The sequence below is a fragment of the Prionailurus bengalensis genome, chromosome D4 (assembly GCF_016509475.1).
Source record: "Prionailurus bengalensis isolate Pbe53 chromosome D4, Fcat_Pben_1.1_paternal_pri, whole genome shotgun sequence".
Lineage (NCBI taxonomy): Eukaryota > Metazoa > Chordata > Mammalia > Carnivora > Felidae > Prionailurus > Prionailurus bengalensis.
This window is the reverse complement of record NC_057359.1, coordinates 29,960,948-29,974,832: the sequence shown is the minus strand read 5'-3', so window position 1 is coordinate 29,974,832 and position 13,885 is coordinate 29,960,948. Positions and strand designations below refer to the sequence as shown.

Genomic DNA, 13,885 nt, shown 5'->3' with positions numbered 1-13,885 from the left:
AGTAAGTACAAGAAGACTATATTGTCCATATTGATATCAGATAAAACTTCACAATTATTAGATATAAAATGGAGCATGTTTTTTAAAGATAAAAGGATTAATTCATAAGAAAAAATACTAACCATAAATGTGTGTGTACCTAATAAGAGTTTCAAAACACTGTATATAAATTGAAAGCTGACAGAACTGAAAGGAGAAATTTAACAATACTCAAGTATAATTGAAGATTCCAACATTCCTGTCTCAGAAATTGTAAAACAACTAGAAAATCAGTAAGAGAACACTTAAGTGTTAACAGCTCCTAACTTGACTTTATTGATATTTATAGAATACTACACCTAACAACTATAGAATAAACATTTTTTTTCATGAATACATAGGCCAGAAAAATGCAAATTATACAACAGAATACCACCACAGACACACTAAAATATCTAAAAACAAAAAGACCGACAATGCTAAATGTTAGTGAATATACAAAGTAACTGAAGTCTTGTAGATCACTAGTTGGAATAGAATGATACAACCACTCAAGAAAATGGTTTGGGAGTTTCTTCTAAAGTTAAACCTATGCTTAACCATAAAACCCCAACATTCCACTCCCAGGAAATGAAAATATGTCTACCCAGGATAAATGAAAATGTATGTTTAAAAAAAGGCTTATACATAACTAACTATTCCTTACAGTTTTACTTATAATAATGAACTGGAAAACCCAAATATAAATATCCATCCTCAAATAAATGGGTAACAAAATATCGTATACTCATAAACTGCAATACAACTCAACATTAAAAAAGAACAAATACATTCAATAGCACGGATGAATCTCAAAAATATTATGGTGAGCAAAAGATGCCAGATACAACAGTTCTAGAATCTAGAAATCCAAGATCAAGGTGTTGGCAGGCTTGGTTTTTTCTGAAGCCTCTCTCCTTGGCTTAAAGATGACTGCCTTCCTGCTGTGTCCCCATGTATTCTTTCCTCTGTGCACTTAAATTCCTGGTATCTCTTTCTCTTCTAAGGACACAAGGCAGATTGGACAAGGGCCTCACCTTAACGGCCTCATTTTGACTTTATTGCTTCTTTAAGAATATTTTCTCCAAATACAGTTACATTTTGGGGTCCCTGAGGTTGGGAGTTGAACCTACAAATTTGGAGGGGACATGAGTTAGCTCAACATAAGCCTCCTAATTGGTCTTTCTCCATTTAGTTTGGCTCTCCTTGGTCTGTATACACAACAACTAGATTACTTATAAAATGCAAATCTAGGGGCGTCTGGGTGGCTCAGTTAGGTGAGTGTCTTGGTTTCAGCTCAGTCTTGATCTCATGGTTCATGAAATTGAGGGAACTTTCTCTCTTTCAAAATAGATAAATAAGGGGCACCTGAGTGGCTCAGTTGGTTAAGTGTCTGACTCTTGGTTTTGGCTCAGGTCATGATCTCACAGTTTTGTGAGTTTAAGCCCCACACTGAGCTGACAGTGCAGAGCCTGCTTGGGACTTTCAGTCTCCCTCTCTCTCTGCCCCTCGCCCACTCACGCTGTCTCTGTCTCTCTCAGGATGAATAAATAACTTAAAATAAATAGATAAATAAACCTTAAAAATGCAAATCTGACCATTTTTATCATATTAGTAATCTACTGAAAACATTTCAAGGGTACTCTATCATTCTAAGAATAAAGACCCCTAGGGGTGTCTGGGTGTTCTGTCAGTTAAGAGTCCAACTCTTGAATTTGGCTCAGGTCATGATCTCACAGTTCATGGGGTTCAAGCCCCACATGGGGCTCTGCGCTGGCAGCATGAAGCCTGCTTGGTATTCTCTCTCTCCCTCTCTCTTTCTCTGCCCTTCCCTCACTCACTCTCTCTCTCAAATAAATATTTAAAAAAAAGAATAGGGGCGCCTGGGTGGCTCAGTCGGTTAAGCGTCCGACTTCGGCTCAGGTCATGATATCACAGCTCAGGAGTTCAAGTCTCGTGTTGGGCTCTGTGCTGACAGCTAAGAGCCTGGAGCCTGCTTTGGATTCTATGTCTCCTCGTCTCTCTCTGCCCCTCCCCCATTCACTCTGTCTCCCTATCTCAAAAATAAATAAAAACATTAAATTTTTTTTAAAAAAACTAAAAAAAAGAATAAAGATCCTTAGCTCTCCAGACAGCTTTCAATACCCTTTATGATGTTCCTTGCTTACCACACTGTTGTTGTCTCCCAGCCACTTCCCTCTTACACGTATGCTGCAGCCATGAGATACAGAAAGTATCAAAACTGCTTTCATTTATTCAAAAGTAATGTGATCTTTATTGTTTGAAGGCCTCTGCAAATGCTGCTTGTTCCCTCTTCCTGCATTACTCCCCTACTCTTCAACTCTTACTTATCCTTCAATTCTTTTTTTTTTTTTTTAAGTTTATTTATCTTGAAAGAGAGAGAATGTGCACAAACAGGGGAAGGAGAGAGAGAGAGAGGCAGAGAAAGAGACAATCCCTGCCGGCTCTGCACTGGCAGTGTGGAGCCCAACACAGGGCCTCAAACTCACAAACCGTGAGATGATGACCTGAGCCAAAATCAAGAGTCACACATTTAACCCGACTGAGCCACCCAGGCACCCTTCGTCATTCAATTCTTACCCAGCTCATAGGTCATCTTCTCTGGGAAGCTCCCTGACAACTCTCCTCACTCTGCAGCAAAGTTAGGTTCCTTATGTTCTTTCTTACAAAGGATGCTCCCAAGGCATCCTTTCTTACATGCTGCAACACTCATATGCCTTTATAATTATGTCTCTAGATGCCTCATTAAAATCTTAAGATGCACGTAGGCGTTAAGTCAGTTCATTTCTTTTGGGTACTTATAGTCCTGGAATACTGATTCTCAATATGTATATGTATTCTTTGCCAATCTACATTCACAACAAACTCCCATAATTAAAATCATTCATGAAAATCACCATCTTAGTCTAGAGGTGCCATATGCACAAAAGGTTGTACGTGAGATTTAGGACAGTCTTATCCTTCTGTAACAGGCATTGTTTGGAGAGGGAATAAAGGAAATACAATGGACTGTATAAAATCTGAAGGTTTTTCCTTCTTAGAAAATAAGTTATTATAAATTAGTTCAATAATTCTTAAATGAAATTAAATTATGCTATGGATATTTGGGGCTTTTTTGAAAATCACAATATAAAGGGATGTAAACAGAATATTAATGTAATCATTCTCATTATTCCCATTACCTGTTCAGTTCATCCAGACATAAGCGCAGTGTTTCATAAGTTGTTAGAGCAATTTCACATTTCCTCTGCTTTACACGAATCAGTTCATAGTCTTTTTTGTTACCATGTAAAACAGTGACTCTGAAATATCCCCAGGTGTCCAATTCATCTCTCCAGTTGTAGAGTACAGAAAGAGGAGCAACTATTAAGAACATCTAAAAGAAGAAGAAAAAAAATTATGATATATTTTTTAAATGAAAAAAAAAAAAAAAAAAAAAAAGAAATCCAGAATACCAATAGTCCTATTCTTTAGTTTCTGGCACTGCAGTTAATAAGAATAAATACAACTTAGTGATTGGATATATCTGGATATAGAAGACTGTCAAAAATACTTTGTCATCCACTTCTCTTTTATTAGGATAAAACAGATATCTAACTCTGTCCAAAGGAAGAGTTGTTTTTTATTTCCCCCTCTCCCCGCCAAAAAAAAAAAAAAAAAAAAAAAAGCTGAGAGATAAGAGAGAAGCAATTTTCCAAAAGAGAAGAGTATAATCAGGACCCAAATAATAACTTCAAGAGCCAAGGGGGTAATATATAAAGCAGGACAGGTTTTTTTTCTTGAAATACATGGTTTTCTGAAGCTCTTTCCTTTGCATTGCCCTAGTCCATTTCCTCTTTCCCTCTTTCAGATACTGTCAGTTGGAGACCTGGAAAATTCATTAGAAAATTGAAGCAATTAGAAGAAAACCTCTACCTCTCTTACCATTAGGTCAATAATCTACCTGTATTTATTTTCATGTATTCTGCCCTCCCACACATTACCATGGATGAATTGTCCATGTTCTTATCTGAAAATAAACCTTAAACTTACACCGTGGCTGCCATCATTTCTTGCCAACATAAAATCAATGCTGGAGAAACTGCCTCCAACTGCCCTATGAGACTAACTTTCCCTTTTTAGTGTACCACATCCATCCACAAGCAAGTAAGTTCTAATTTTTCCCAGAGTTAAAAAACAAAACAATACCCCAAATCTTCTTCCTTAAACGTACAACTCTCTTCAGCTATCCCCTATTACTTTACCATCTTTATAGCAACGATCCCTACGAGTTATCAATACTTACTGTTTTTACTTAATCTCCTCCAGTTCTCCCTTGAATTCATATAAATGGGACGTATGTCCTAACCCTCCAACCAAAGCAGTCCTTGTGGAAGATTAACAATGTATCTGTGTTTAGTTTTCACATGAATATTTTGGGGTTCCACTGACCTTCCCTGTACTAACCCCAAATCCTGCTGTCATCACCCATTTTAATTTTTTAATGTTTTTATTTCTCACTATTATCACTCTTTCTAAGCTATTATATTTAATAGTGTTACAAGTTTCTTTCCTAAAGTTTTATATTTGTCCTACTCGATAAAGATCAGCAAATTAAACATACTGAAAATTTTCAGTTTAGCAAAAATTAACTAATACAATACTAGTCTAAATCTTGCTCTCTCTTCTATGAAATATTTCAGCTAGGCCATTTGTCAGGTATAAGAATTCAAAGCTGTGATTGTAGGGGTGCCTGGGTGGCGCAGTCGGTTAAGCGTCCGACTTCAGCCAGGTCACGATCTCGCGGTCCGTGAGTTCGAGCCCCGCGTCAGGCTCTGGGCTGATGGCTCAGAGCCTGGAGCCTGTTTCCAATTCTGTGTCTCCCTCTCTCTCTGCCCCTCCCCCATTCATGCTCTGTCTCTCTCTGTCCCAAAAATAAATAAACGTTAAAAAAAAAAATTAAAAAAAAAAAAAAAAGCTGTGATTGTATTTTGGAAAGAGAAAGAAGAAAGAACAGAAGATTAACCTACTGAATGGCAGAGCTCCTTTTCCCCACCCCAACATCAAACACACATAAATACTTTCTTGTCATACTTGATTCATCTCAAATACTTTTGCCTTTTGGCTTGGAGTTTATCCTATGAATTCTATTATTCTCTTACCTTCAAAACAAAATCTGGGATACAAATACTAAGTCCAAGTATAGTTTCTTCCCATCCCCCCATTTCTGTTATTACAAAATGAAAATGATGGGTCCAAACTCCATCTGAGCACTTTGAGCAGTTTTCCACTTCAGATATCATTCATCAAAGTTGCCAATGAATCTAAAGATTCCTAGAATCAGCCCTCAGATTCAACAAGTTTTAAAACGAAGACATTTCTTATTATTGGTCTTTGAAATTGCAAAAGGTAAATAAAATAGTTCAGTAACCCGTTGTAGTACTGAGAGGTCAGATAACTGAGTTATGCCATTTGCAAAGTCCAGAGAATGTATATAAGAAGAATGTAAAGTCTTTACTACCATGCTATGAATAATATTTCATTTAGCAAGCCTTACTTAAGCACAAGATGTCAAAACAATAAAATGGAAAGCAGTGTCCAGCTAAGTCACTGCACATAAAACAACATTATTTGTTATTCTGAAGCTAAGAAACAATTTTAAAAACTAGATCTAAAATGTAATATACATAGAATTAAAAGTTGCTTACTTAAATATTACTAACATCAATAGAGGCCACATTTAATCCTTCAACTAGAGAATACTGAATTACTTTTATCTCTTTCAACAAATCTCGTTCAATAATTGAAACACATGCTTTTAAATCTTGAATCTTCTTGTACTATGGCTTTAGGAAAATGATGTGATGTGGGCTGTGACAAAATACCCGAAGATGTTTTTCATGTGATGATTTCTGTGGTAGGAGGTACAGTATTAACGATAATCACCATACCATTATTGAGCACTTGCTGTATGCCAAGGACTGTGCAAAGTAGTTGACAAATATTAACACAAGGACTTTACATAGAAATGCTACAAAGTAGGAGTATTTAGTATTTTCCTAATAAAGGATGAGATGAGATAACTAAGGTGTAGAGATGTTAAATAACACACCCAAGGTCCTACTCCTATTAGATGGCAAAATAAGTATTTGAACCCATGTCTGTCTAATTCTAAAACTCAGCCACTACTATATATCATATTAGTATTGTAATTTGCAAAGTCCATGACCATGAGATACAGAGCTCTCTTATTTACCACTATAACTCCAGTACTTTGTATAGCGTTTAAAAACAAAGGTGTTCAAATGATAAATGAAATAATAAAGGCAACAATGCATGTCAGTGCCAGAATAGAAACAGCAATGTATATTAGAGAACAACAATAGACAAACAGAACCAAAGCAAAGGTCTCACATGGGAGGAAGTGAAGATATCAAAGTGAAAAATAATATGTACCTTTACAGAGAGAAACTATAGACCATAAAATTGAAATTTTTGCCATACATAACTCAAAGTTCTAAAAAATATTCCCTGTAATTACCTCTACAATGTTAATTCCTTTAAAAAAATGCCAAACCTTAAGAAAGAAAGAAAGAAAGAAAGAAAGAAAGAAAGAAAGAAAGAAAGGGAAAATGCCAAACCTGGAGTGCCTTGGTGGCTTAGTCAGTTACACATCCAACTACTGATTTTAGCTCAGGTCATGATCTCATGGTTCATGGGATTGAGACCCATGTCAGGTTCTGTGCTAACAGTGCGGAACCTGCTTCAGATCCTCTGTCCCCCACTCTCTCTGCCCCTCTCCACTCATGTGTGTTCGTTCTCTCTCACACACACACAAAATAAACAAACTTTAAAAAACTTTTATTAAAAAATGCCAAAACTAATTAATTTAAACCCTATAATACGTAATTGATAACTTTTCCTTTGGAATACTGTGGCTGCCCAGAGTTGGGCTCTGTGCTGATAGCTTGCAGCCTGGAGCCTGTTTCAGATTCTGTGTCTCCCTCGCTCTCTCTCTCTTCCCTATTCCTCTCATGCAGCCCCTCTCTCTCTCAAAAATAAACATTAAAAAAATTAATATGTATATTAAATATATATGGGAATTTAAGTTTAGAATCCATTCTAGTCATGAGCCTCTCCAAATCTTTTTTTTTTAAGTTTATTTATTTTGAGAGAGAGCACACGGGGGAGGGGCAGAGAGAGAGAATCCCAAGCAGGCTCCACACTGTCAGCACAGAGCCTGTTGTGGGGCTCAATCTCACGAACTGTAAGATCATGACCCAAGCCGAAATCAAGATTCAGATATTTAACCAACTGAGTCACCAGGTGCCCCCAAATCTTTTTTTTAAAGTAGAAGAATTTTACCAAAACTTGACATTCTTTAAAAATATAAAATTACAGACCAATAGCACTTAAATTAATGGACACAAAACCAATAGATCTCAAATCTTGCAATTAAATAAATAAGGTCTGAAAGTGGAAATGACAAGTAAAAGTATAAATATTCATAGAAAATATATGTAAAGCAATAAAATGAACAGTAAATCAATTATTAAGAACAGTAAAATAATTAAGAAAGTGGAATTTATAAAATATATGTCTCACCTTAAATGACATATTAGACCTGTTGGATTTAATATATACAGAATATTCTATCCCAAAGGAGCAGAATATACATTCTCTTCAAGTGCACGTTACAGTTTTTGGTATAGACCATATGTTAGGCCACAGAACAAATCTTAATAAACTTAAGGAGACTGAAATCATATCAAGCATCTTTTCCTACCACAATGCTATGAAACTAAAAAGGAAAAGGGGAGAATTCACAAATATGTAGAGATTAAACAACATGCTACTCATGATAAAAACCCTCAACAAGGTAGGTTTAGAGGGAACATACCTCAACATCATAAAGGCCATAGATGAAAAGCCCATAGTCAACATCATCCTCAATGGGGAAAAACAGAGCTTTTCCTCTATGGTCAGGAAAAAGGCAGGGATGTCCACTCTCACCACTGTTATTTAACATAGTACAGGAAGTCCTAGCCATAGCAATCAGACAACAAAAAGAAATAAAAGGTATCCAAATCAGAAAGGAAGAAGTAAAACTTTCACTATTTGCAGATGACATGGCATACTATATAGAAAACCTGAAAGACTCCACCAAAAATACTGCTAAAACTGATATGTGCAGTCAGTAAATTTCTATGAGTTGATTTCAGGACACAAAGTCAATGCACAGAAATCTGTTGCAATTCTATATACCAATAATAAAGCAGCAGAAAGAGAAATTAAGAATCAACCCCATTTACAATTGCACCAAAAATAATAAGATACCTAGGAATAAACCTAACCAAAAAGATAAAGGACCTGTACCCTGAAAACTATAAAACACTGGTAAAAGAAACTGAAGATGTAGAGAGCCCAGAAATAACCAACATTTATATGGCTAATTAATTTATAAAACAGGAGGCTAAAATATCCAATAAGAAAGGACAGTCATGGGGCACCTGTGTGGCTCAGTCAGTTAGGTGTCCAACTCTTGATTTTGGCTCAGGTCATAATCTCAAGGTTAGTGAGATTGAGCCCAGAGTTAAGGTGCATGTTGACAGCATGGAGCCTGCTTGGGATTCTCTCCCTCTCTCTCTGTCCCTCCCTTGCTCATGTGTGCTCTCTCTCTCTCTCTGGCTCTCAAAATAAATAAATAAACTTAAAAAATAGAGAAAGGACAGTCAAGTCAATGAATGGTGTTGGGGAAACTATACAGCCACAAACAAAAGAATGGAACTACTATCTCCTACGGCACACAAAAGTTAACTCAAAATGGATTAAAGACTTGAATGTAAGACCTGAAACCCATAAAACTCCTAGAAGAAAACATTGGCAGTAAGCTCTTTGATATTGGTCTTAGTGATGATTTTTTTATATGTGACTCCAAAAGCAAAGGCAACAAAAACAAAAATAAACAAGCAGTACTACATCAAACTAAAAAGCTTCTGCACAGAAAAGGATATCATCAACAAAATGAAAAGACCACCAACTGAATGGGAGAAAATATTTGCCAATCCTATATCTGATAAGGGGTTAATAACCAAAATATTAAAGAACACATACAACTCAATAGACAAAAAAATCTAATTTAAAAATGGGCAGAGAGAATCTGTATAGATGTTTTTCCAAAGAAAAGGAAATGGCCAACAGGCACATAAAAAATATAACTGATCATCAGGGAAATGCAAATCAAAACCACAATGAGATATCACCTCACATCTGTTAGACTGCCTATTTTCAAAAAGACAAGAAATAACAAGTGGTAACAATGATTTTGAGGCAAGGAAATCCTTATGCACTACTGGTAGGAATTAAAATTGGTGCAGCTACTATGAAAAACAAAAAATTAAAAACAGAACTACCATATGATCTAGCACTTTCACTTCTGGGTAGTTATCTGAAGAAAACAAAAACATTAACTTGAAAAGATATATGTACTCCCGTGCTCATTTCAGCATTATTTACAACAGCCAAGATATGGAAACATCTAAGTATCCAGTGATGGATGATAAAGATGTGATACATACATATCACATATATATAAAACATGTCACATATGTACATATACATGTATACACACACACACACACACACACACACACACACACACACACATACACAAATGTGGAATACTATTCAGCCTGGACCTTAAGGGCATTATGCTAAGTGAAACAAGTCAGACCAAGAAAGAGAAATACCATTTGACTTACTAATATGTGAAATCTACAAAATAAAACAAACCAAAAATCAAGCTCATATATCACATATATATATCACACATATCACACATCACATATATATGTGTATATATATATATATATCACATATCACACACACACACACATATACATACATATATACATGTAGAATACTATTTCACCATTAAAAAGAATGGAATTCTGTCATTTGTGATAACCTGGATGGACCTTGAGGGCATTACGCTAAGTGAAACGAGTCAGACCTCGAAAGAGAAATAGCATTTGATTTCACTTATATGTGGAGCCTACAAAATAAAACAAACCAAAAAATCAAGCTCATAGATCCAGAGAACAAATTGGTGGTCGCTGGGGTGAGGGGGTGGTATGCAAAACAGGTAAATGGGGTCAAAAGTACAAGCATCCAGTTATAAAATGAGTAAGTCATGAAGATGTAATATATGCCATGATGACTGTAGTTAATAATACTGTATTACATGTTTTAAAGTTGCTAATACAGATTTTAAAAGTCCTCCTCACAAGAAAAAAAATAAAAAAAAATTTCTAACTATGTATGGTGACAAATGTTAACTAAACTAGACTTATTTACTGTGGTGATCATTTTGCAATCATTACGCTGCACACCTGGAACTAATACGTCAATAATACTTAAAAAAAAAAAAACCCTGATAAAGCATGTGGCTTTAACATATATATATATATATATATATATATATACACATATATATATATATACACACACATATATATACACATATGTGTATATATACACATATATATGTGTGTGTATATATATAAACATGACCAATTAGAATATAAAATTTTAAAAATTCCATTTGAAATAGCAACCAAAAAGAAAGAATACCCAGTTAAACTTAATGAACAATAAACAAGGTCATACAAAGAAAGCTAGAAACTCTGAGGGGCATAAAATAAAAGTTAAGCAAATGATACAACTACTCTAGGATATGCAGTATTTACAGTATAAAGATGTTCACTCTCCCTACATCAATCAATAAATTCAGAAATACTACCTAAAATATCAATAGGTTTTTAAGAGAAAGTTGAGAAAATTTGAAGATAAACTAGTCTTACCAAACATTAAAACATATTATAAACCCAAAAAAGTCAAAACTGTTTAGCACTGAAAGAGAAAGGAGCAAATAAATCAATAGGACAGAACAATATATCTTGAAATATACCCACAAATATGGTGTTGTTTTACTCAAAAGTGACCCTTCAAATCATTGTGAAAAAGAGGGCTTATGCAATAAATGACAGTTAAAATAATTGGCTAGCCATCTGAAAAAAAAATAAAGCTGAATTAATAGATTAGTCATTATAGCAACATAAATTCAAGCTTACACAAAGATGTAAAGGTATAAAATAAAATCATATACATTACAAAAGAATCGTGGGTGAACTTACAATCTTAGGTACAAAAGACTTCTAGGCAGGCATAAAACCCAGAAGCTATAAATATATTTAACTACCTAATTTTTTTTTTAAATGCAACCAACAAGTCAAAAGCTGACTCTGAAAAAGCAAGAAAGAAATATTTACAGAGTATATAATGGACAAAAGATTAGTTTGTAGAACATATGATTAAGGACTATTAAGAAATATGATTAAACTAGAACTTGATTTTTTAAAAACTATTAAAAATGTCTTTTAAGATTCTGAAAAGATACTCGACTTCACTCATAATTAAAAGAATAGAAATCAAAGCAAGATATAATTTTTCTAAATCTCTGACATAATTTATGTAACAAACATAAATCCCTTGGATAAATAAAAAGGTGGGAAATAGACCCTATTCTGTTTTCCAAAGTGATTTTCCAAAGTGATTCTGTTTTCCAAAATGATACACTATCGGTAAGAATACAAACTAGAACAAGCTTTTGAAAGGCTATTTGACTCTAGCTATCAAAATATAATATGTAAATACTTAATTTCAGTATCACAGATTGTGTGATTCCAGTACCAAGAATTTATACGGGTATGATGGCAAGACATGTGCATGAAGATTTTCACAGTAGCATGTATCTTTATTTTCTCATGAATACCAAGAGGATTATCTTGGTATACATCAGAAACTAAAGAAATAGTGTGTAGCAAATGCTGGAAACTTATTTTTTGTTCAGTCACCATTGAAACTGCTTCTCATACTGTGATTATTAGAAAAATTCTCTGCATTAATACTGATTATGAATTTTCATAGATTCTCTGAAGTTTTATCATATAATAATATTTTAAAATTAATTTACCTTGATACATTTTCTTAAAGACTGAATTCCAATCCTAATAGCCTAAATCTAAAGAATCATTCCAAGAATTAATATTTGAAATGTATACTTTGTGTCTTTTCATTTAGGAATTTGTTCTTGGCACAAAGCATTTATTTCATGCATTCCTAGATGACTTATTCACACTTGAAAAGTTTCAAAATGTATATGAGATGTATCATATCACACACACATACCTCAAATCTACCACTCCTTAATTTGTTGCATTTAATTCATTAAAGGATTTTTTGCAAGGAGTTCCAACATTAATTTTTCAGGATTCCATTGCAATTCTTGCATTAGCATAATAAATATAAAGTAATTTATTTTTTCTCTAGCTATTTCATAGACCATCTTTTAAAAATGCACAAGATTTTATTTTATTTTTTTTAAGTTTATTTATTTATATTTGAGAGAGAGAGACAGAGCACATGAGTGGGGGAGGGACAGGGAGAAAGAATCCCAAGAAGGCTCTGCACTACAAGTACAGAGCCTGACGCGGGGCTCGAACTCACAAACAGTGAGATCATGACCTGAGCCGAAACCAAGAGTCAAATACTTAAGCAACTCAGCTACCCAGGCGCCCCTAAAAATGCACAAAATTTTAAGTGGACCAATACAAATTTATCTTTTAAGAATTTCATCACACAAAATTATAGTATTTGAATTCACTTCTGGGGAATACTTTAGGATGTCATTGGCAATCCCATTAAAAGCTTTATGAAATTCCAGTTCACATGATCAACTAAACACATGTATTTATTGATGCCACTTGAAACAAAAGAACAAATATAAAAATAAATCCATAATAGTGTAAAATGCTTCGAAGGGGCACTGCCAGAGGACCAGAAGTGTGTAAGAGTATATGAAAACTGCCATACTTAAAGAACTGAGGAATCCATCCTATACTTATGTAAGAGAAAACTTCCCCAAAAAACACAAAGTGAATTTTCCTAAAAAATAGACTTCAAGCCAAACACTGTAACAAGAGACAAAGATCATCAGATTATAATAAAGGGGTCAATTCATTAACAGAATATAACAACTGTAAATATTATATGCAACATCAGAACATCTAACTATATGAAGCAAATAACAGATAGGAAGAGAGAAAATGACAGAAATATAATAATAATATGGGACTTCAACACCCTACTTTCAACAATGGATAGATCATCCAGAGAGAAAATCAGTAAGGTAACATCAGACTTAAACTATACATTACACCAGATTGGACCTAAGAGGCATATACACAACATTTCACCTAAGAGCAGCAGAATATATATTCTTCTCAAGCACATATGGGACTTTCTCCAGGATAGATAATATGTTAGGCCACAAAAGAAGTCTTAAATCATATCAAACGTATTTTCAGACCACAATGGTATGAAAGTAGAAATCAATGACAAGAGGAAAACTAAAAAATCCACAAATGTGGAGATTAAACAGTATGCTCCTGAATAATGAATGGACCAAAGAAATCAAAAGGGAAATAAAAAAATATCAAGACAAATAAAAATTGAAACACATATCAAAATTTTTGGGATGCAGCAAAAGGAGTTCTAAAAAGAAAAACTTTCTACATTAAGAAAAAAGAAAATTCTCAACTAAACAACCTAACTTTACACCTCAAGAAACTATAAAGAGAAAAGCAAATTGAGCCCAAAGTTAGTAGAAGGCAACCACAAAGGTCAGAGTGGAAATGAATGAAATAGAGACTAAAAAAACACTAGAGAAGATCAGTGAAACTAAGAGCTGGTTCTTTGAAAAAAAAAAACAAAACAGAATTAGCAAACCTTTAGCTAGAATAAGAAA

The 13,885-nt window shown here is 34.3% G+C and overlaps 1 protein-coding gene across 2 annotated transcripts in view; it reads right to left on the bottom strand.

Moving 5' to 3' along the window:
• The window catches only part of ERCC6L2 (ERCC excision repair 6 like 2), a 134,435-nt gene that overhangs the window by 77,625 nt on the left and 42,925 nt on the right, over positions 1 to 13,885 (bottom strand). For both annotated transcript variants that reach the window (XM_043566817.1, XM_043566816.1), the window contains exon 4: positions 3,222 to 3,415. In XM_043566817.1, coding sequence (XP_043422752.1) covers positions 3,222 to 3,415 — 194 coding nt within the window. The remainder of the gene's footprint in view (positions 1 to 3,221; positions 3,416 to 13,885) is intronic.